Below are 24,900 nucleotides of genomic sequence, written 5' to 3' on the forward strand. Positions count from 1 at the left end.
CGTCCATTCTGTTTTGAAGTCCTTCCAGAGCTTGTTTTATTTCTGTATTCTCCCTCCTTAGTTCTTGCATATTTCTCTGCAAGTCCATCAGCATGGTTATGACTTTTGTTTTGAATTATTTTTCAGGAAGACTGGCTAAATCTATCTCCCCAGGTTCCTTCTCAGGGGAAGATGCAGAAGATGTCGAAGCTGTCTGGGTTAGTCTTGTCTGTATCAAATTTTTTTGCCTTTTCATGTTGGTAGGTGCAATGGTGAGCTATTGACCTTCTGTCAGCTGGGAGAGTCAAGGCTTTCCACTTGCTCCTGGCCTTTCTTTACTGGGACAACTGCGACCCCTAGCGGCTCGTGTTGGGCAATTGTGTGTAGACTGGGTCTCTGTATCTTGCCTGGCCGGTATGGAGGAAGGTCCCTTGCTGTGGGCGTGACCAGCCTCAGGCTGCTGTTCTGCTATGGCGGGGCCCCAGAGGGGTAATGGATGGGCGGCTGTTAGGCTGTTTGCCTCCGTGAGGGGTCTCAGAGCTGTTGCCCAGGGGGTTAGTGCGGCCACAGTTCCCTGGAATTTCCAGCTGTTCGACTGTGACCCGGGATGGTTCCTTCCAGCTGTGGCATCCCTGTCCCTTTAAGACTTTCAAAAAGCACTCGCTTTTCTTTGTCACAGGGGCGCAGGCTTCAGAACCCACTCAAAGATCTTGCTGCCCTGCTTCCCTAGTTTCCAGCACCCCATGCATGCACTGTGTCTGTGCTCTGGTGCGGGTGGCTGGGGCTGGGTGATTAGCAGTCCTGGGCTCCCTCTCCCTCCCCGCTCCAACTCGTCTTCTCCTGCTGGGAGCTGGAGTGAGGGGCGCTCGGGTCCCGCCGGGCCGGGGCTTGTATCTTACCCCTTTCACCAGGCACTGGGTTCTTGCAGGTGTGGATGTAGTCTGGCTGTTGTCCTGTGTCTTCTGGTCTCTCTTTTAGGGATAGTTGTATTTGTTGTATTTTCAAAAATATGTATGTTTTTGGGAGGAGATTCCCGCTGTCCTACTCACGCCGCCATCTTGGCTCCGCCATCCTCTGTACTTCTTAAACATGCACTCCCCGTTCCCCCTCCCCTGGCCCCTGGCAACCACGCTTCTGCTCTCTGTCTCTGAATTTGACTATTCCAGTAGCCTCATCTAAGAGGAGTCTTACAATACTTGTGCTTTTGTGACTGGCTTATTTCACTTAGCATAACGTCCTCAATGTTCATCCATGCTGTAGCACATGTCAGAATTCCCTTCCTTTTTCAGGCTGAGTAATATTCCATTTTATGTATATACTTCATTGTGCCTATCCATTTGTCCATCAATGGACATTTGGGTTTCTTCCATCCTTTGTACAACACATTTTAATAGGTATGATAGTGGAAATAGCTGGTGTGTGAAAGTCTGTACAGGGGCCCTGCCACCTAGGTGGGTAGGTTAGGGAAGAATTCCTGAGGCTGAGGTGCCTGAGTGGGGATTTTGGAGGATAAACTGGAGCCAGCCAGAGAAAAGATGGGATAAGGACAGAGTGGGTTTGGGGGAGGCAGGGGTGGAAAAGCTCTAGGCAGGAAAACAAAATAAAACAAAAACACACCATGTGCAAAGGCCAAGGAAGACCAGCACATTCTGAACTGATAGTGGTTCCCTGCGGTTGCAGGGGCCAGATGGAAATGAGGGTGTGGGTGTCTGCCCCCACTCAGAGATGATCAGTTCTGTGATTCTGTTCTCTGCACCAGGATCTAGTATTTATTTTATCTCTACTTCACCAACATCCCCTGCATGGATCAATTAAATATCATTTGCTTATTTAGTTAGAATGATTCTGTCTGCTTTCCTTTTCAGCAGCGCACACACATGAACCTGGGGCGAGGCGACCACACCATGATCTTACTTATCATGCGATCGTGTAATCAGTTGTTTACTTGGCTGGTAGATATATGAGTCCTGTGGAGAAAGGGGTGGCTCTGATTCATCTTTGTGTTCCAGTGTCTGGCACACGGTGCATGTTTGGCAAGTGCTTGATAGAAGCATTTAATGTTTACAGATGAGAGCATCAGGAAAAGAAAACAACGTCTCCAAGGGGCTGATGGGAGCTCCGGTTTTAAGGATAGAATTTTACATACTGTGGAATAGTTAATATCTCCCAGGGATATTCATACAGCTTCATAAGGAGAGATTAAAGCAAAGGCAGACTTGTGGAGAAAGTACTCTGAGAAAAGGCCTCCAGTGCATTCGGGACTTCAGAAGAGTAGCAGGAAGAGGAGTGCTGTGGGCAGAAAACCTAGCCGACGAGCACCCGGGGTACTGGACCTACCCAGAAGGGCGCCCAGTAAAACCTCACTATTTCAGATCTCACTAATTCTGAATTTGGACAGAATCCAGGCTCTGGTCCTTTGCTTAATAAACCTGTTCCCCAAAATTACGCAAACTTACTAGAACGAAGAACATCAAAGGAGAAGTTCATTCATAAACACTTGCTGAATGCCAGCCTTACTCCTCTTTTAGGGCAAAAACAACATACACCACCAAGAAGCATGCGTTTGTAAAGAACTTTAACATGCATTCTCTCTCCCTGAATTCTGAGGACGGCCCAAGCCATCCCCATCTCCAGCTCATCATTGAGAAAACTTAGGCTCAGAGTGGTGAATGATTTTCCTGAGATTGTAGTACTTTATGTGTAGGAATGAATATATAAATATATTTTATTCTGCTTGAAAACCAAAGATCAGAAATCCTAAATTAAAATGGTAAAGATTGTCAAGTTTTCTCCTCTTGGTGACATTTATGCATACATGGGAATCAATAATATTTCCCTCTACAGGCCAGAGCAGGTGTATGACCGAGGGCATGATGGTGATCCAGGTAACCCCTTGAGAATGATAAGCCAAACCCTGTGAGGAACCCAATGTTAGCCAATTTCCAATGCCCTGTGGGATCATTCAGATGTGTAGGTAAAGCCAAAGGACCATTAGTCTCATTAGTATAAAAGGCAGACTCTACAATTATATTGCTGACCTGTAACAACTATTAGGGATAATGAAATTAAGACAGAAGCATTAAAACTAAAATTAAAATCAAAAAGTTTTAAAATGTGTATTTAAAAAAAAATGGTGATAGTCCATGCTAACAAATATGTAGTAAAATACATTGCATTTGTACCATCTGGCAGAATAACTTTCTAGAACATAATTTGACCAAAGAAAAAACAAAAAAAATCCCCAAAGCTTTAAAACATGTACATACATGTTGAACCAGTAGCTTTGGAATTTAATTAAATAACCACAGATGTTTATAAAAAGATGTGCCCAAAGATGCAGATACTAACAATATGGTGTTTTAGGTTATGTTATATGCTAGACTGCTTTACAGTGATTGAAAACGATGTTGTAGGAAAAAAACATTGAATAGAAGATGTGGATAAGTAAAAAAAGAGGTTACAAAATAGCATGCACAGTATGATTTTGATTTTGAAAAAAAGTTATATTTGTCTGGAGAAGATTGGTGGCATATACACCAAAATATTGACTGGGTTTATTTGTGTGTCATTTTAAATAATTCATATTTTCTTCCCTAAAGCTTTTCTATATTTTGTAAATTTTCTATAATAAAAATATGATACTTTTATAAATAGAAGGCCATTAATTATAAATAAGGATTAGGTTCTGTCCATTATCACTCTGTGACTTGGTGCATCTACTCACATGGGTGAATGTATTGTACTGCACAAGGTCATGAGATGATGCCTCTCCATATCTCAGAGTCTCAGACATTCTCTTTGGACCCATTTATATAGAAGATGAAGTATCTTCCTCTCAAAAGTGAGGTTATGACAGTCTTGAGTATGGACAATTGCCAGTACAATCTTTTCAAAATTTTAAACATATCATTTCAAGATAGTCTGCACACCTCTTTGACATCATGAAAAATTCAGGCTTCAGTCTCTGGAGGTGCAGGCATTTTATATTTAAATATTGAGGCCATGTTTCCCGGATTCTTTCTTTGCAGATTTGAAATCTTCCAATTTTCTCAATAGTTTAAGAAGTCAAATCCACTTTGGCGGACAAATCCCTGAGCTCTGTGACTGAGGCAGCTGGAGGGAGGGTGAGAGCTGGGTGATCCCAGTAGAAATATCTGGCTGAAGCTGTCGTCCTAGAGCTGAAATGGCGTGTACTAAATCTGATGGTGGGTCATCAGACTGACTGTGAGGCCTTGTACACAAGTCACAACTGTGAGGTCACTGGCCTTTGTCCTCAGTACCTAGAGCATCTCTGTTCTCCACACCCCCACGTTTCTAGCTTTGTCCAGTAGAATGGGGTTAATGACACCCAGAGCTCACAGCGTGAGTGTGAGGACTGAATCAGGCAGTGTGTGCAACTCAGCACAGTAGACACATGCTCACAGGTCATCCCTCACCACCTCTGCTAGGCTAACCTTCTCTTTCTCATCCTTTGGACCAAAACCTGCTTGCACAAAACCCTGGGACCCAGGGTACCCAGCCACCAAAATTCTGAGGTGCAGGCTCCACAGATCCCTGAAGGAACTCCCACCCTGGGGAGAGCTCCCCTCTCTGCCAGGGCACAGGGCTAGAAGAAGGCAACAGTTTCTGTCCTCCAGGAGCTTGTAATGTAAGTGTAGGGTCCAACACATAGTAGGTGCTCAATAAATGTTAGTTCTTCTTCTTCCCCTCAATTTGCATAATACATTGTACTTCCTTTATAGCAGGTTATACTTTATACCTTATACATAGTAGGTACTTAATAATGTCTTTGGAAAGTTGATATGGCAGCTTAAAAAAGTGACTATATCTACATGTGTATGAGGGCAGGAGAAAAGGGATGAGGAAGATGATAAGGGCAAATTCGATGGATGGGGGAAGGGAAAGGAAAGTGGGGAAACAAGCTGCCTATGCCTTGAGGTTATCAATAACACCAGAAGCTGAGATTTAATACATTATGTGCAACCTTTGATACATTTGATATTACCTTCTATTCATCTAGAAGTTAAAGGAACCCTGGGAAGGTCAGTTGAGGCTCAAATAACATGGGTTGTATCACTGAAGCCCACCAGCAGAGGGGAAGGAACGGCCACTTCCTGTCTGAGGGAGGTAACTGTTGATGGAATTTAGATGCCACCACAATGGCCAAAGGTTTAGGTGGATCCGGCTAGATAAGGAGTGAATCAGAGGTTGCTTTTCTTCTACAATGAGGAATTCAGTGCAATTCCACAAACATCAACTGGGAGCCTACCATATGCTAGAAGGTAGAAGATATAAGAGACCAAATTATGGACCCCACCTGCAGATTACTACCAGTCCAAGCATTTTTGTTTGTTTCTCTAAAAATTCTCCCTACCTTTCATATCTGCAAGTAGTCAGGGGATGCAAATGCTTCACTAGTTTAGTGTGGTTGTTCCTAGTCTTAGGAAAGCAGGGGAAGGTGCAAGAAAGAAGCAGTGACTATGAGTATAAGATAAAAATGTGGGGGTTTCAATTCACCTCACTATTAGTACCAGGATTAAAAAATAGCAAGAAAGAACAAATGCTGAGAGATAAATAAACTAGGATATCATTGAAGTCTTTTGTTCTAGGTAACATCTAACCATCCACTTAAGACAGATTCACATACCAGTTTCCTTGTTTTGGCTGGCAAACTTCAGGCATATGAAATAATGTGGTGGACAGGACACCTTTTAACTAAGACAATTCACAGCACCCCTCTGACCCTCAGCGTCATCTTTTATAAACAAGAGATAATACCTCTATTCTCTAAGACTGTTATCAAAATTGGTTCCTTAATTGCTGTTTTCATAATCCAATAGAGAACACTGAGGAGATTCACTGATTCACTGATTTATACAAGTATGAAATGGGATTCTGGGCAACAGTAAGTGTTATCATTATTATTATCATTATCACTATTATTCTCAATGTTGTTTTTATCATTAACAGTTCAACCTGTACTTCTGCAACTGAGTGACAATCCAAATTCCGGCCTTCTTACAGCAAACCCAGACCCCTTCCCGTGACACTGGTCATGCAGCCCCCGGGCTCCACCGTGCACATTTCTCCAGATAGAACTTCCCCAGCTGAGACGTGGATTTTCCCATGCTCTCACCATGACCCAATCTCTCACTTTCTATGACACACATTCCTTTACTGTATCCAGAACTATTAATGCTGCTCCCCGCCAGGTCACCCCTGAGAAGTAGTTGAAAGAACCACAAAGAGCCACCCTCTCTGTGCTGCGCCTAATGGTGGCGTCACCACTTCAATGCAAACAGCTCCAGGAAGGAGCATCTTTGTAAAAACAGAAGCACCTATTAAATAACCAAGGCACAGTCATGGAAAATGAATTTTAAATTAAAATTTAAAATAAATGCATGAGATAGAAAAACAATAAATACAGAAGACTCAATATAAAGCAATCAGCCATCTAAATAAAAGCAGAGACACCCAAACGGACAGCTCTGGTTTATCAAGTGTAACAGCCTCTGGAATTTGGATTAGAATTTTCAGAAATGTCTTTCTCCATTACTCAGTTGACCCTTAACACTACAGAAAGCTCCCAGAGCACGTTACTATTTGTGATTTACACTGCACGTATGTCACAGGCCCTTCTGCAAGGACAAAGAAAGTATAGTGGGGGAGTGCTCTGACCTTGCTTCACTTTTTTTTCTTTTTCCACAGCACTTGCTACTTTCTATGTTATTTATGTATGTCTATTGTTTCTTGTCTGTCATCCCACGTTAGACTGTAAACCCCACAAGATAGGGACCATCCTTTTATTCACCAATGTTTGCAAACCCCTGAAAACACCCCCTTGACACAGTTTAGGTGCTCAGTGATATTTGTTGAATGAATAAATATGGATAAAAATTTAAGAGTGGTCCTGGTCAAGTGACCAATCGATCTCCCTGAGTCTCAAGTCACCTAACCTATAAAATGGGTATAATTATATATAACTAATAGATAGTTACAAAAATTCAATGAGAAATGTATACATGAAACAATACAGTGCAGTGTCTGGCAATTGGTGCTCAACAAATGGTAGCAATAACCAGTACACTTCCTCAAGAACTGAATATCTTCTAAGTTCATGAAAAGCACTTCCACACCCATCCCAAAGGCAGGAACCAAAGAGCAGGAATAAAGCACCCAGAGATGAAGAACCAGAGGTCTTCAACTGCTGCCCATCCTGCTCTCCCTTAGGGCTCATCATGGGGTCAGAAGGAGAAAATGAGAAGACTCCTTAACAATAGAGCCAGCAAACTGCTGCATGTGGGCCAGCTACTTGACTTTACAAATAAAGTTTTATAGAAACTCAGCCAAGCACATTTGTTTACATATTATCTGTGGTGGCCTTCATGCTACAATGGCAAAAGTAGTTGCTACAGAACCATACGCCTGCCATGTTTTCTGTCTGGACCTTTAAGAAAAAGTCTGAAAACAAGTAGTGACTCTGTGGCATCTTACTACACTGATGGACAGTAACTTCAATGGCGTATGGGCAGGGGGGGCTTGATAATATGGGTGAATGTAGTAACCACAGTGTTTTTTGTGTGAAACCTTCATAAGAGTGTATATCAATGATAACTTAATAAAAACAGAAAAAATGACTAACAAATGACCCTCGTTTTCAGATGAGGAAAGAAGAGTCCCCAGAAAGCAAGCAGATAAGCCACACCCAAGGTCACACTGCATATTTAGGCTCTGCAACTTTGAACCCAGTGGCTCACACAGCCCTTCAGAGGCTTAAATAGTGCTGACAAACTTTCAGACATAGGGCCAGTCTCATGATGGCAACCCTAAAGGCAGTTTGCCTTCTCCCTTGGAGAGCAAATGAATGGTCACTTGCTTGCTAGAGGCCTTAACTATGCCCTTGGAGGGGAGGGATACCCACATTGGAATTGGAAAGAGCACAGGGCTTACCACCGTGCCACAGTGGGGTCACTTTCCAGCTCTGGGGTTTGTTGGATATTTGGCCTTGTGCAAACTCCTTAACCTCTCTGAGTCTCAGTTTCTCATGTATTTAATGAGAATAATAATACTTTCTTAGGTGAATTCTTAGGGGATTAAATTACATGTGAATGCAGCTAGCACAGGAAATATTACCCCTTTACCTCCTTGAAGACCAATACTAATAAAATGATTCGCTAAGGGAAAGATACTTCATTCCTAAGTTTATCAAATCTGCTTGAAAACATTCATGATCTCACTTTCTGGGCCAATGGGAACATCCCTTTTCCCCTGTCATGTATTACCCTGTCTAAATTATCTTACAGAGGCAGCTTCTTGACAGTGCCAATTTCTAAAAATATGTCAGTTTTGAGCTATAAATTGATTTTTTTTATTGTGATAAATTAAAATCCAATATCACCCAACAAGACATTAAACACAGAGACCCAATTTCTCTCCTCGCATGTTCAGTCTCTTCTATATTAAAATGGACCTGGAGCTGCTGTCAGGCCTGTCGGAGCCTGAGCATTAAAGGAACAGAAGGAGTATGGTGATGGTACAGAGGGAAAAGCCTATGAAGAGGAAAGAAAGGCAAAATAAGGAAGTGGGGGGAGGAAAGAGGATACTTTCTACCTCCTGTTTTGTGAGCCTCAGAGCGACTCAGCTCTGTCCTGAGTGGTGTTCAAAGCTAGATGTTTCACATACAATTTGCGGGGAGGTCTCAGGTGTCACTTCTCTGAGGGCTCTCAGTTTCTTCATTTGTAATTCAGTGGGTTGGTCGATGCCTTAGGGACCTTCCACCCCTGACACCCTAAGCCTGGGTAACTCTGAATCAAGTACATTAATTTTTTCTGTATGCACTGCCTGCGTGGCAGAATCAGCCACTTTGGTATGCATCGTCTTGGGCTCCAATATCTGGCCCAGACAATTAGCATTTCATTATAAGCTGACTTACTCATTATTTCCTTGTTCCTTCCTCCTCTCTCTTCAGTTCTATCCCTCCCTGACTACCTTCCCTCCTTCTTTCAATATCCAATTAGCATTCCTGTCGCATGCCAAGGCCTGTGCAAGACCCTACAGATACATCAGTGGGTGAGACAAGGGCCCTGGTGGGGCGAATAGTCTGACGGGCGAGTGAGTGAGCTCATGATGATACAGACGACTAGGGGCTCTGACAAAGGTGAGCAGAGGATACTGCAGGAGCATCTTGAAAAGATTTCTAACTTCTGCTGAGAGAACAAAAGAAAATCTGTACTGGGGAAGAGACAACGTAGCTTATAATATCATATTTTATAACACCTAGAGCTTTTTATTATTCCAGGAACTATTTTAAATCTTAAGGGATTTAGTAACTCCTCATTTAATCTTGCACTTGCCCTAAGATAGTGGTACTTTTACTATCCCCACCTTATAGATGAGTAAAAGAGACCCAAAATCATTAACAAAAGTTGCTTTGCCAGGAGTAGATTTAAGGCAGCCATAATCTTGAATCCATGCTCCTTCCACTACATCCACTCTTTGGCAGCACCATACTGGTGAGGGTAGGGTGTGGATTCAGACAGACCCAGTATGACTCCTGCTAAGGGGATGAAATGTTTAATGCACTGAGTTTAATAAAGCACCCGACCCAGAGAAAGGTCTTGATAAATGTAAGTGTAGTGTTGCTCTGCTTTTGTTACTATTGTTGACATTACTGGATTCTGAAAGATGAGATGTTTACTGGGTGAAGAAGGGCAAAGAACGTTCACAGAGGAGAGGTCACCCCGAGCAAGTCATGAAGGCCGGGTGGTGCACAGTGTGTGCAGGACATGGCAAGATGGCACCTCCACCATTCTGCTCATCCCCGGATGATACTCTCAGATCTGCTACCTACCCTGGAGAGCGTGTACACGGCAGAGCTCTGAGGGGAACTAGCCATACTACAGTCATCAGCAATGTGTATACTTATTGCCAACAGCTTCCTAGCTAATGGCAATGAGTCTTAAGGAAAGGGACCTTCTCCTGATTTGCAGAGGCATCTTAACGGCTATGTGTGGCCTTACAGGCACTGTACCTACCTCTCTTTAGTGCTGCTTCAGGGCCACAGGGCATACTAGATAGTAACCAAGGTTATAATGGGCATGATTCAGTCAAAACTGACAATTGGGCCTTAGAGTCTGGCTCCTGCCTATCTTGTAGTTTCACCTCTCACCGACAGCAGTCACACACCCTCACGTCCAGAGCCACCAGCATCTCTCTCTTCCCCACAACCGCCCTCCTTCATGACTTCTCACTACAAAGACTTGGGAGGCACTCCCTGTAGTTCTCTTTGCCTGGACACGGCTTCTCCTGTATCTCCAACTTTAAACACTGCCCATTTTTCAAGGTTCAGTCCTTTCTTCCTGAATCATTCCATATTTTCTCAGACAGAAGAAACTGTTTCTTTTTTTTGGACCCTCATGGTAATTTTGTCTTTCTCTTACTATACTCATTATTCTTGCTTTGAGCCTCTGGTTATCTATGACTTACCTTCTATGCTCTAAGTTGTTCAAAGGAAAGGTGTCAGGCTGGTTAGACCCTACCCACCAAGTAGACTACTCTGTTCTCCTCATAGGCATTTGTGCAGTGAATGAGTGCATGAGTGAGTGAGTGAGTGAGTGAGTGGGTAAGTGAGTGGGTGAGAGAGTGAGTGGGTGAGTGAGCGAGTGGGTGAGTGAGTGGGTGGGTGAGAGAGTGAGTGGGTTAGTGGGTGAGTGGGTGAGAGAGTGAGTGGGTGAGTGAGTGGGTGGGTGAGAGAGTGAGTGGGTTAGTGGGTGAGTGGGTGAGAGAGTGAGTGGGTGATTGAGCGAGTGGGAGTGGGTGGGTGAGTGAGTGGGTGAGCGAGTGGGTGAGTGGGAGAGTGAGTGGGTGGGTGAGTGAGTGAGTGGATGGGTGAGTGAGCGAGTGGGTGGGTGAGAGAGTGAGTGGGTGAGTGAGCGAGTGGGTGAGTGGGAGAGTGGGTGGGTGAGTGAGCGAGTGAGTGGGTGGGTGGGTGAGTGGGTGAGTGAGTGGGTGGGTGGGTGGGGAGTGAGTGGGTGAGTGACCTGGGGAGTGAGCATGAACTGATGACATGGCAGCATGGTCTAGACAGGGATTCTTAACTTCGTATAGCTCGACACCTCTTTTTTATTATAAATATTTTTTTATAATTCTTCCTTTATTGTCTGGAAATGATTACAGAATGTCCCTACACACATAAAGTTTAAGCAAATAAAAATGAGTTAACTGTAACATAAAGGGGAAATAAAAGATGATTTCTGATAAAAAGTGTGGATTTCTAAGTATTAATGCTTGCTTACAGCTACAATAGAAGAACATACCGACACTGTCATATGTTTGCACTTGTTTATAATGAACAAATTTTGGATTGAGAGAGTGTTCAACTCAAAATTGTTGACACTCTTCTTTATATTTGACACTTTTAAAGAAGGGCCAAATAAGTCAAGTTTGGGGGAGCATGAAACTGATGCAGCAGGGCTGTGATGGCAACTCAAAAATGAGACCATCACGGTGGCACGGATTTCCAAAATGATGAACAACTCTTGATAAGGTTTCCATAAACCGAAGTATGTCTTTCAGTTTAGTTGCATTTCTGGGAAATTCAGGTTTATGGATATGGCACAAAAAGGCTTTGCTTATCTATAAAGCAGTGTGTGGTTTTACATTCAGTTAATTATAAATAATGTTTTTCATCTACAGGAATGTCTGGTACATGACATTTCAAAGTTGTATAGCACAGGAAACCTTTTTGTTGTGTGTGACTGTCCTGTATTTTGCAGAATGTCTAGCACCCTTCCCCTAACACTACCCTCTCTCCCAAAAGTTGTAACCACCAAAAATGCCTACATAAAGTTCCAAAGACCCTTTACAGAGAAAGAGCCAATCGAATGGAAAATCCCTGGAGTAAAAGAACGAAAATAAATTCAGGTGCTATGAAATGTGAATTTGAAGTTCAAATCCCGCTACACCCTTAGAAGCCTTGGGGCAAGCCACTTACCCTACCTGTACCTTAGCTGACTTATCTGTATAAAGGGGGTAATAAAAACCTCCAAGAATTTTTGGGCATCAGATGACAGGATACACAAAAGTCTGCTATGAAGTATACAGTCTTGCTTACAAGTGAGTCATCATTACTAGTCTTATAAGAGTCCTGCAGACTGTTTCAGTGGGTGCCGGGGTGCCAGGGACATCCCAAACTCTCCAAGTCCCACATTCTGCTCCACAGCTCCTCTTCCCCCTCCCTGGGTCCCTCCCTGGGTCCCTCCCTGGGTCCCTCCCTAGAACTGGTTTCCCTACCCCTACCTCAGCTGCTATCCCCAAGCCCCACTCAAAACATCTAGTTAGAACTGATGGGAGAACAGTTTTTTGATGAGATGTGAATAAGGTGACATCTGGTTTTCACTGAATAAGAAATTATTAAATCAGCCCTGAAATTTAAGTACTAGCCATTAAAACACCATTAACCCCTCCATGAGGGACAATGCTCAGCCCCAGGTCACACTCCCTGCCCTGAAATGCCTTGGTTGTTCTGTACATCTGCAGATTCATAATCACTAAATTGTTTTCTTTGTGCAAAAAGTATTACTGAGCACCTACTATGAGGGAGTATACATGTTAACTAGATAGAAAACAGTGATAAACCCAATGACACAGCCTTGCTCATCTGTGTGTTTATAAAGGTGCTCAATAAATATTTCCTGAAGGAAAGAACACACATGTATTTCTCTTGTAGACATTTGTGTATTTGGAACTGTGGTTTTCTTTTCCCTGACTTGATTATTTGGTGCTCTCTCACTCACTCCTCCACTGCCAGGTCAGTGGGAAGTCAGGGGAAACCTTCCTGAATATTCTGGGCAAAGCTCTGAATGCTGACGACTCCATTCACACCTGGGTCTTAGCTGTTGTCACTTCACTTTGAGAGTCTGGCTTCACCACCGGCCTGTGAACACCTCAGGGACAAGGATCACATCTTAAGTCATCTTTGAGTCCCCAGGACGCTAAGCATCACACGGCAGAGGACAGGCAGCCTGTGTGCTCTTGCCCAGGCACACACAGGCTGTACTGCCAAGATTCTCTCCACAGGACAGACCCTGTTTTAATTCCATCCCTTTTATCCTCACTTAGAGAAGCTCATCAGAATCAAAGTGAATAATGGTGACAATAAGCAATAACACTGAATCTACTGTATTAGATATAAAAGGAAATTCCTTATAAAAAATTGTATTGCTATGGTCTGAATATTTATGCCCTCCCTCCTACCCCACAAGATTGTTATGTTGAAATTCTAAACCTCAAGGGGATGGTATTAGGAGGTGGGGCCTTTGGGAGGTGACTAGGTCTTGCAGGTAGAGCCCATGTGAGTGGCATTAGGGCCCTTAAAAAGAGGCTCTCGAAGGAGTCCTTGCTCCTCCTACCACGTAAAGATACAGCAAAAAAGTACCATCTCTGAGGAAGCGGATTCTCACCAGACACTAAATCTCCTGGGGTCATGATCTTGGACTCCCCAGCTTCCAGAAGTGTGAGAAATAAATGTTTGTTTATAGGCAACCTTGTATGTTTGTTACAGCAGCCCAAATAGACTAAGACAAGTATGTTATTATTAGCAATAGCTCACGAGCACCAAGGGTTATACCTGGGTTTGAATCTCAGCTCTACCACTAATTAGCTGTGTGACTTAAATTATGTGGACCTCAGTTTTCTCACTTGTAAAATGCTGATAGTAACAGCACCCACTTCACAGAACTGTAATGTACTTAGAATGGTGCACATAGTAGTGCCATTATCGGTGTTGGTTAAACCAAATGAAGAATCAGAATTCACATGTGGCAAAAGATGTCACATCATCTTGAAGAGCTGACTCATACCACCTACCCGGAGAAACAGATTTATCTTTAGGATCCTGCAGTATTTACCATTTTTTAATGGCTTATAATTACACAATTCTATGAAATATAATTGTAAATGGGGAGAGGAGAGAGTCAATGAATTCCCTTGGAAAGACACAGGATTTGGGGTTGAAAGGTCTGTTCTGGGTCTGCAACCAAGCCAGGGATGGACACTCCCAGGATCTGCTCCCTTATTTGTGAAATGAAGATACCATCACACCAGTGTCCACTGGTATAATTTGAGGACCCAGCAATATATATATGAAACCACTTCTCCTGACTTGCTACTGGTCCTACTAGTATTAGTAACAATGACTTTATAGATGATATTTTCTGCCTTTACACTGATCCCTTTGACATATAAGCAATGCTTAGGTATTTAAAAATATGAACAGCTTTCAATATTGATTTATTCCCTGCAACATGCTAATAAATAAAATTTACTCATATTAGGATTGGGTTCGAGAACCCTTTGAAATTCAAGACAAGGTGTAAATTGCTGCAAAGGGTCTCTTTAATTGGGATCAAAACATTTTTGACAGCTTTTGCATTTTAAATTCTAGCTATTGTCACATTCTGCAAATGTTTCTTTTCTTGGTTTGAAAAAAAAAAGTACAGTCAAGCTTGAGCAGTCATATTTTAGACATGATAAACAACTAAAATTGATCATTCCGAATGACAAAGACCCAGTTTTCCACTTCTTTGACATGTAGGACAAAATACTTCACTGAAGACTCTTATCATGCACAATTCAGTTGATTCCCTGCTGGGCAATGACAAAGGTTTAGTAAACTGTTCCTGCTCTTAATCTCCATGGAGGTTTTGAAAACCTCCATTTATCTGAAGAAAAATCACATCAATAGGAATGACTTCAAGGGAGTAAAAGAATCTTAGAACTAACTCAGTAATCAACTTGGAAAGGACTTTTTTCAACACTCCATCCTTTACTTGACTCCTTTCCGCAATTTGCCCCTTGTATGGCTGTTGCTTGAATACTCCACACCACGATAAACTCACTTGCACAGAAGGTGGACCAATCTAGCTGTTGAACAGCTTTGGCTGGTAGAAAATTCTTCTTACTCATAAACCGAAACCACTTCCTAGAAACTTCTAGCAAGTTTTCAGTCTTGGTTCTATTTTTTGAGTCACACAGAACAAGTCAGCTCCTTCCTCTACTGTACAACTTTTTGGAGACATGGTACTAATATGCGGTATCCTGCCTCATACTGTCTCTACTTCAGACTTAAACATGTTCAGTCCTCTCTACTGGTGTTCCCCAAATTTTTGTTGAGGCATGTTAACAAGTTAAGGCTGCAGAAGTCAGATGCTACAGAGGCCTAATGTTCACCAAACACAACTGGAATAGATGAAGCCAGACAGAAAACACTTAACTCTACCTTCATCCTGATTCTCCACTAGGGATCTGACAATCTTTCCCCAAAGCCAAATGGCTTAGAGCTGAAATAATGATTTTCCTATTGTTCTCTTATATCTAGCTGAAGCATCAAAAACAGCATCATAAAGTTTGGTGGTATCTTTCCTTGGGACCAGTTGAACTACTCTTGAATGAAGATTTAGATAAAGATAAATAATATAAACTACCTTTCATTAGTTAAAATGTGGTGATTAAGACTTTAATTCTCTAGGCACAGTCTATTTGTTGGTAGGGTAGGTGATGTAATATCGGGATCCTAAACATGGCCCCCAAACAAGATAAGGTATCTGATACACTGCCTCACTCCTGTCCCTTTCATTATGCCAGCTGTCATGGTGATAGGCAAGTGTGGAACTGGGAAGAGACTAGACATGGATGATGTATAATATCTGGGCATATAAATCACTGAAAGTATTTCTCATTTACGCTTGATGCACATTACTTGGGCTCCCTTCCATGAAGGATGCTAAAGGAGCAATAATATCCTCAAGTTTCTACAAGCCCAAAGCTCTCTGCCTCCTGTGTGTTACCCAGGATCCTACGAGGCCACATCTGTGTTGAGAAGTCTTGGTTTAGTCCCCCATCTGCCCTGCTTCCCCTCATCAGGATATTTGATATTCTCCAATTTGCCGATGTCCGTTCTAAAACGTGAGGATCAAAACTGAGCACAGGTCTCCAGACTACAGTCTGCCCAGGCAAAGGAAAAACTTCCCTGGTTTCAAAAACCACTCTTTTATGAAGGCTGGAGAGACTTACATTTGGCTCCTAATCTTGCTGCCTTCAAGATCCTTTATTACTGATGCCTGTGTTCTTGTTCTCAACTACCTTCCACCAAGGCATCCCCAGGTGGACCCACCTTGCTCTATAATATAGAGGTCAAGTGCACTAATTTTTGGCTCAGGCCAACTGGAGAAGCCTAGTTCTGCCTCCTCCATGCTGGGTGAACTTGGGCAAGTAACTTTCCCAAGAGATAACAGGCCTCAGGGTAAAGTGAAAAGGATCATGAGCTGGACTGTCTCCACTGCCACTTACTTTCAGCAAGTTACAAATACTTTTGTCTCCTCGATATCTTCAACTATAAAATAGAGATAACAGTGCCATCTCCTCAGAGGGTTGTGGCGAGCATTGAAATGAGCTGATACTTATAAAGGCTTTACAACAAGGCCTGGCACATATTATGTGCTTGATGAAATAACTATTATCATCTTACAGGACAGTTGTGATGAAACTGAATAATGTATTTAAAGTGACTAATACATACCTAATATATAATAGGTATTCAATAAATGGGAGTTATTATTAGTTACTTTTTACTGCAGTAAAATATACAAAAAACTTTACCACCATAACCATTTTTAAGTATTGTTCATTGGCATAAAGTACATTCACACTGTTCTGCAATCATCACAGCCATCAGCCACATGGTTTTTCTCCTCCCCCCACCCAATTTAACTCTACTTATTAAACACTATCTCTTCATCACCCTTTCCCACCAGGCCTCGGCAACCACCATTTCTGTCTCTATGATTTGATTCATCTAGATACCTTGTACTAGTGGAATCCTACAGAATGGGTCTTTTTTGTGATGGTTTATTTCACTTTGCATACTGTCTTCAAGGTTCATCCATGTTGTAGTGTATGTCAGAACTTCCTTTTTATTGCTGAGCAATATTCCATTTTATGCATATACTACATATTGTTTACCCATTCACCCACCCAGGGTCACTTGGGTTGCTTCTGCCTTTTGTCCATTGTGAATAATGTTGCTCTGAGGATGGGTATAGGAATATCTGTTCCATTACTAGTTATTCAGGAATAACGTTTCTTCAAGAAAACCCATTTTTACTGTTAAATTATTGTCCGGCAACCTGCATGGTATCCTAACATGAGTCAGAACAAAGGAGAGAAAACAATGAAGAATGACTAAGGTGAAGTGACTTGGCTAGTTGAGTATTGCTTATACAGTACTTTATAAATTATCTTGAGAAGCTCAAAGGAGGGGATATATGTGGAGGTGTTTTATAAGCGGTATAAAGCACTGAATGAATGAATGAATGAAAGGGAAAAAACATGTCCATTCAACTCTTGATCTCTTGGCAAAATAGATCATGGAACATTTTTCTGTTTTACCATCAATGAACAGCACCAACAATGTCAGGCCAGCCCTGGGGATGAAACTGGGAGCAAATCACAGCTGGGAGGTTGAAGAAAACACAAACCACTTTTTTGGTGGGTTCAACAAACATATCAGCTGTTACATGTCCTGGTCATGCAGTGACAGATGCTTTTAAGATTGAAAACTCCATTTATTCTTTTCAATTATAGCAGCTGCCAGGTGCTACAGGTTAAACTCAAGAGAGTCTGGATGCTTTGACTGAATCAAAAGACCTCCATGTATCTCCCTCTAGGACACATGTCATTAAAGTTGCCAACATACAAAGAAATTTAACTTAAACTGTCACATTACCCACTGCTCTTCAAAGCTCATCAATCTCCCATTAGATTACCAGGACTGTGTGACACTTATCACAAATACACTTGAAGAAGCACAGTGCAGTCACACTGTGGCCAAGTCAGGGAAGAGGCTCCCTTTGATGGATGATCACAGTTGATCAAATTTGTCAGTTGCTTTATGTGTTTTTATGCTTGCTTGATATTCCTGCCCAGAGCGTAGAGGCTTTTAAGGGCACACCTGTCAATGGATTCAATTTCACAATGCCATGTGATTCTTTTACTCACCCCTGTCTTCTCATCAAAGATTTTGATTCCTCCAAAGGAGATGGTTAAAAAGATTTTCTGTTTGTGTTCTCCTTTGGAGCGTGCGCCCGCAACAACGCCCTGTTGAAAGGAAGGACATGGCTTTTACTTTAGTGTTTTCTTTTAAAAACTCCCTCTGGTCCCAAAGGCATGTCAGATACCATCAACTGATACCACCAAGCAGGCATACTCCTCTCCCTTCGCCCCATCCAAGCTTCCCTACCTGATGTGCTTGCATCTCCTTGATGCTTTAGGGTAATACTAATGTTGTATAAATAGGTATCTGAACATTGGTTCATTTGACTAACAAAGATTTAGGGAATGCCAAATTTGTGCCTAGATACTCAGCTATTAAGAATTCAAGATCCTAAGACAAACACAGTAGGATATTCATATTAGTATCTTTGCTGGGTTTTGTATTAGATATGGTTTTAATCTTTTAAATAAAGACAAGTCATGGAATACATTTCTAAATGTGATTTTATTTTTATACTTCAGGAAAAAGTTTTCTTACAAATCAGTTTGAGAGACTAGAAAGAAAATAAAAGCTATTGTTACACTGCATGTCTCAACTTTGCTTTTGGAAAACATGATCACATAGTAATATGTCCATGGTTTGCAATTTTTACCCACGTACATTTTGTATTTTCCTCTACCCTTTTCTCTATCATTCTGTGCTTTGGACGGAAGTACCTTCCAAATGCATTCCATTTTGCAGTACATCTGTTTTCTCTTTTTCAAACTTTTTATAAACCAAAGATATGTATGTGAGTCAATCAGAAGGTAAACACTACAAAAGGTGGGATGTTACTCTGTTTACTGCTCCATCTCTGGTGCCCAGGAGAACAGGAGGTTCTCAGACACTTAGTGTCACATGAAGGTGCTAATCCAGAGTCCCACCAAAGTGGATATGATGTAAGTTAAGAGTAATGATGCTGGCTTTTAAATTCACCTCTGTGGTGGCCAGCTCCAGGTAGACACAGGCTTCATATTAGGGCATAACTCGGAGGAAAGGACATTACAGGAGATTTACACTCAAGAGCTGTTGCTGACTCTGCATTAACTACTTTGAGGCTCCCAGACCCTTGGTTACTATTCACTTTTGCAGAGAGTGAGATCAAGGCCAACACTCAGCAGTTACGGTATTGAGCTTTGAGGAGTAGAAAAGTCTGAAATGATAATGATTTTGCATTCCCAGGAGATAAAAGTAGCTTGTATTGTTCTCAGAATAGCACGTTCTCGACATCAATCTCGGTGTCCAGTGCCGGTGAGTGACAGGTGTGCTCTGAAGGCACAGGAAAGGGCATTCTCCTGAGGTTGTCTGATTATCCTCACTTTGGTATTGGAAATGTCCTGTGGAATCCAAGTATCAGACTGTTCTTCTGGCTGTCTGGGATGTTGGACAAATTACTTCACCTTCAATTTCACTTCCTCAAGTGTAAATATTCTTCTTGCATGGTTGAGAAAATTAAAAGATTTATATAAAGTACCCAGCATACTTCTGGGTACACCACAGGGATGTAATCAAAATTAATTTCTTCTAGTAAATAAATGACTGTCCCTAAAGTTTGTGGTCCAGTCTCTGTTTGGGACCTACTAGTAGAAGATTCACACCCTTAGGAGTCACCCACTCATTCTCAGGCTCCTCTGACACACTCACAGATGCACACAATGTTAGAGCCAGAGGAAACCTGAAAACTAATCAGTCCACATTCCCCCACTGAGATAAGATAAATGATGCCCAGACAGGTGGGTGGACAGTCCCGGGATGGTTCAGAGAGTTGGTAAAAAAGGTGAGGCTACAACTCAGCTCTGCGAACTCCTGGTACAGGAGTGGTTGTTACTCCTTCATGTTGTGTCTTTCTAGCAGGCCGAACTCTCTCCCTGTAACCCCACCCAGAGCTCTCTTTCAGCCCCTCAGTGTTACACCCCTGGCATGGCAACCCTCCTCCAGTGACAGCTAAGTTGTTAAAGAGAGTGACTCACCCCAAATCTTACCCTTCTGTTTCTTTAATGCCCTTCCTATTTGAAGGTTTCCAGCTTCCTCAGAGTGCTACTTGCTTTCCCATGAATTCACTGAGGGATGACTTTGACTTTAAGGAACCTGGGGGAATAGTCAAAGCATGTCTCTGCAACCCCAGGGTAGTTCTTATTTCTATTTAATGCCACCCTATCAGAGACACTGTCTCTGACCTCTCTATCCTCCATGCCAAACCACATCTCATTCTTTCTCCCTGCTTCACTTTTTCTCATGGCACTTAACACCATTTGACATATGCATTCATTTGCTGTCTACCTGACTTTGCCCAATAGAACAAAAGCTCTATTGTGCATGGAACTCTGTTAATTCAACGTGCCCAGTGTCCAGGACAGAACCCAGCATAAAGCAAGAACTCATAAAGAAGTGACTTTCCCTCACTTTGGTAGTGGACAAGCCAGACTTTCACCTGGGAAAGCTTGCCTTTGAACTCTATGTTCTTGGCTGGACTTCGAGGAAAATAACTTATGCTGTGCCCCCCCGCCCCAGTCTAACATTCAACCTAAGATACCCACTCATACAAAAAAGAGAGAATGAGAAGTAGCCCCACCACAAATGGAAAGATTGGAAAGACTGTGTGAAAGGAGCCTGCCTTCTTGTCTAATTCCTCCTAAATGAGAACATCATAGCACATGGTGTGAGAGGGTTGCACCTCCAACTGGGAAGAGTAGCTTCAACATCTCCATCTCCAAAACAGTCCTAACAGTCCTTTGCTCTTAGAATTAGCACAATGTCAAATAGTAGTAATTCCTGGCACGTGATAATGCTGACTAGATAATGCCCCACTTTGCTCCCTGCCTCCAAGTAACTATCAAAGAATGCTTATAAGAAGGATGGGAAGAGCAAACATGCACGGCCCAGGAGCATTTCAGCCTGGGGCTGCTGGTAGGAGCTTTACATGACAAATGAAAGAGAGAAGGGCTATCCATACCATGGTATCTTTGGGGATATAAAACCCCAATTTTATCAAGCATGGATCTCCTGTGAGACAGGACCCTGAGTCAATCTCTGAAAAACTGCACTAAGCCCAGGCAAGCTTGCCACCAGCCAGCATGCCTCGGGGGTCGCATCTCCCCACAAGATTATTCATTGCTGTTATGCAGAACTAACAGAGGCCCAGGAGACAGTTCTGACTGGGGACCAGGGTGGATGCAGAGTGTCCTATGGGGCTCTGTGGCTGACATTAGCCACCTTAGTAAGTCACTGTTGAAACCTGGAAGATGGGAGAGTTAAACATTTTTTTGGGTACCTGTTAAATGTGTCATATTATATCTCACAATCCTGAGAAGTAAGAATAATCTTCCTTATTTTACCTATGAGAAAACCTAAGATCAGGGGGTCAAGTGATCCTCCAAATCTTCAAGGAACTAATAACAGGATTCAAATAGTGATTTTTCAGATTCCATTGTTGGAGGTCCTTCTTCTATTCTAACCCTAAGAGCCTTTTTGGAAAGTGTAGATAAAAAAAGACTATATAATACACTGCAGATATATCAAGACTCTGCAAATAGCTAGACAGAATAACCAGCTCTCAGACTTGGAAGCAAAGGGGGATTCTAAAATGAGAATAATCACATTTTCATCTTGTAAGTCTGGGACATTTAAAAGAACTATGCATATTCTACACTTCTTGCATGCAGCATCCCTAAGGGAGTCACAGGTAGGCTGTATCCTGACGCAGTAATTTACACACAAAGTGTCAGGCAGGCCAAGCAGGATTAACAGGTGGCTCTGTCATGCTCAGAGGCTGCACAGGAAAGGGCTTTGAGAAACCTCCCCCAGCATGGTGCAGGCCCGTGGTGCTCATGAGAACAGGGATCTCATGGAACATGTAAAGCAGGTGTGAAAATGCAACAGGCTTCAGGCATGAATGGCTGAAAACAGAATGTTATTCCAGAAAGTTCCATAAACTAAAAATCCTGGTCTCCAATTTCAGTCCAATTAGTTATCAGCTGGAAAAACTCATCCTAAGTTTCACTTTTCCAGTTAAAAAGGGGAATACAAGTATCTTCTTCTGGCCTGCTTTGTGCCCAGAGACTGGCCGTGGGACTACATTCCCTGGTCCTCTGAGCCTCCTATCTCTGGTCTCCAGTTGGGTTCCACAATGTAAGACATGAAAGGACAGAAGGTGGAAGAAAAGAGAGGTCAGGGTATTTCTTCCCTTCTCTTCCTCAACCTCGTTGTACATTGCTGGCAGTAGCTTTATTTCTGTGTGATGAGGAAGGGGGAATTCCTTCTCAATCCTCCTCTCCCTGGGTTTCAATAAATGTATTTGTTTCTAGGGCAGTAACAGCCTTCCCACTAGCTTCTGGATGCCTCACCATCTCTAGTTTGCTACCTTAACTTTCTTATGCTTTGTAAGCAGCGCCTCATCTGACCCAGGGTAGGTTCTGTTTCTTACAGAACCCTGGCTGACACCGGGCTCTGTGATGAGTCCTCCAGACAGTGTCTCCAGGGGATCTCACCCTCCAGGAGCTTCAACCACTGCCATCCGGCCCAGTGTCTCTGAAGTTGACTACTTTAGAAGCCATGGATGTGTGACTATCAGATAGTAGCTTACTCCCGAAACTTAAAATCTAGCTGGGGAGTCAAGGTAAATTAAATGCAGATACAAACACAACATAACTAAGCGCTAAACTACATCTTACCAAACCCAGGCCTCCAGAGATCTAGGCTTGAAATCTCGGTTTATCAGACTCAATGAAGGTTCTGGGGCAAATCTTTTCACTTCTATGAGCCTCAGATTTCTTATTTACAAAGCAAGGAAACTAATATCTATCTCACAAGATCAAGAGAGATAATAAACGTGAAAGTGCTCTGTTGACTCTAAATTGAAATATGACCGTGAGGGTGCCTTGCTGGGAGAAAGGCAATGGTCCATTTACAGTCACCATATGACTCCCCTCTCAAATTTCCATAATCCAAGAGAAAACTCTTAAACAGAAAAAGGCACTAACTTCAGAGAGTCTAGCAAAGGAAAACAGAAATTTAAAATTTCTCATATGGCCTAACGTGACCAAGTGGGTCTTTTTGTAAGGTTAACAGGCATTTTGTACTTCTCTGTCTCTTTCTTTCCCGGGCAGGTAGCCAAATGGAGAACCAATCATTTATGTTTCTGTATTTCCTAAAGAAAAACTCATGGGAGCTGAAATGTCAGCATTCTTCTTGGCAATTTGAAAATAATGAAACACAACTGTCTGGAAACCAAGAACCCCCTCAACAAGTTCAGTGCATCTGACAGGAATGCATTACGGTAGGACACACTCTCAGGGCTTTGGGACCTTGGAGTTATGAGGGGTGACAGATGGGGCTCTCCACTGCAGGTAACACACATGTAGGGGTGCTCATGCAAGGTTGGCAGTCATTGCCAGGCCTGGTCTAGCTAGCTGGGCTCAACGTTGAATCTGGGGGAGAACCTTCAGGTCGCTCAGACAGACTCCTGCCTCAGACTCACTCAGACCTGAGTACTTGCATGAAGGCAGCTGGCCAACGAGGCGCTCTGGGACAGGTGCCGGGTGGATGGCTGTCTACCAGAATGCTGGGGGAAGAGGCATTAGCTCCTTTGTCCTCAGCAATGGCTCTCCGTGAGAACAAGGGCATTGGAGGTTTTCTTGATGTCTTCTAATTAGTATTTGTCAGAGCAAATTTCCAATTGCCTCACCTCATATTCAGTAAGGAGGGACTTAAGCAAAAACCAAGGTCCTGCCCTTCCCCATCCTCGGGGTCTCCTTGGAGAGGCAGATGTGGCTTTATGTGAGCAGGAAGTCTGCAGAGTAGCTGAGCACAAGCGGCTCAGTCTCTTCCAGGCTTTCTCTATGCAACTGGCCGGCTGGTGGAGATACTGCACTCTGCTCTGATCTCATGCACGAACCCCAGCTCTTGTTCTGAGGCAGGGCAGGGGTTGGAGAGAACAGGGGGGCTGCAGCGATCCAATTCCCTTACAAACCAAGTGGAAGAGTCTGTCTCTTCCAAGGATGCCCACTGTGGCCATATAAATATGTCAAGTTCTCCATTCCAGTATTTATCAGTCACAAAGCTGGAATTTAGAATTCTTCCTATAAATTTCTTTGTCTATTTATCAAATTTGAATTTAGTAGAAGAGGGCTCTTTATCAGACTGCCCTAAAATTCACTACATTGCTTAATTATAAAAAAGGGATACATTAACCTCTTCCAAGGTGATAGTCTGTCAAATCGTGATTTTGGTGTCTCTTACACCTTTTTTTAGTACACCTTGTAACAGATATACAACTATTAAAATAATGTTTGCTTATGTAACAGCTAAAAAACTTAGAAATAAGTAATGGGCATACACTTTAGAAAATTAAGGTTTTGAAAAATGATGACTCCTACAGCCATACTACAGGCCTACTTAGCAGCTGATAAACATGTTAAATGACTGAGAAAATTTGTATAGTATAAACAAAAATAATAGCTGTGATTTATTAAGCAAATATGAAAGGAAAGGCAATGTAGAGGGTGTTTGATAGATATTGTCCCATTTAATGCTTTTAGGGACTTAGCCAGCTTCTTTTTTCCCCCTTTTGTCTCACATTAAAAAAAAATCACCTTGACCAAGTTGTATCTTTAGGGATTTTCTTAAGATATGAAAAAAGTATTCATAATATATTATTAGATTAAAAAAAAACAAAAGACTTTAAATAGTAATTCCAATTATATTACATATATGTTTATAATTCATATAATGTATATAAAAATACAAAGGGAGATTGTAAATTGCACACAAAAATGGTAATACTGATTTTCTTTGTGTGGTCGGATTGTGGATGATTTCAATTTTCCTATACTTTT

General features: G+C 42.3%; 1 protein-coding gene across 7 annotated transcripts in view; it reads right to left on the reverse strand.

Moving 5' to 3' along the window:
* The window catches only part of DAB1 (DAB adaptor protein 1), a 1,149,186-nt gene that overhangs the window by 135,650 nt on the left and 988,636 nt on the right, over positions 1-24,900 (reverse strand). For all 7 annotated transcript variants that reach the window (XM_036911229.2, XM_036911228.2, XM_036911230.2 and 4 more), the window contains one exon: positions 18,034-18,132. In XM_036911229.2, coding sequence (XP_036767124.2) covers positions 18,034-18,132 — 99 coding nt within the window. The remainder of the gene's footprint in view (positions 1-18,033; positions 18,133-24,900) is intronic.

Source organism: Manis pentadactyla, chromosome 4 (assembly GCF_030020395.1).
Source record: "Manis pentadactyla isolate mManPen7 chromosome 4, mManPen7.hap1, whole genome shotgun sequence".
Lineage (NCBI taxonomy): Eukaryota > Metazoa > Chordata > Mammalia > Pholidota > Manidae > Manis > Manis pentadactyla.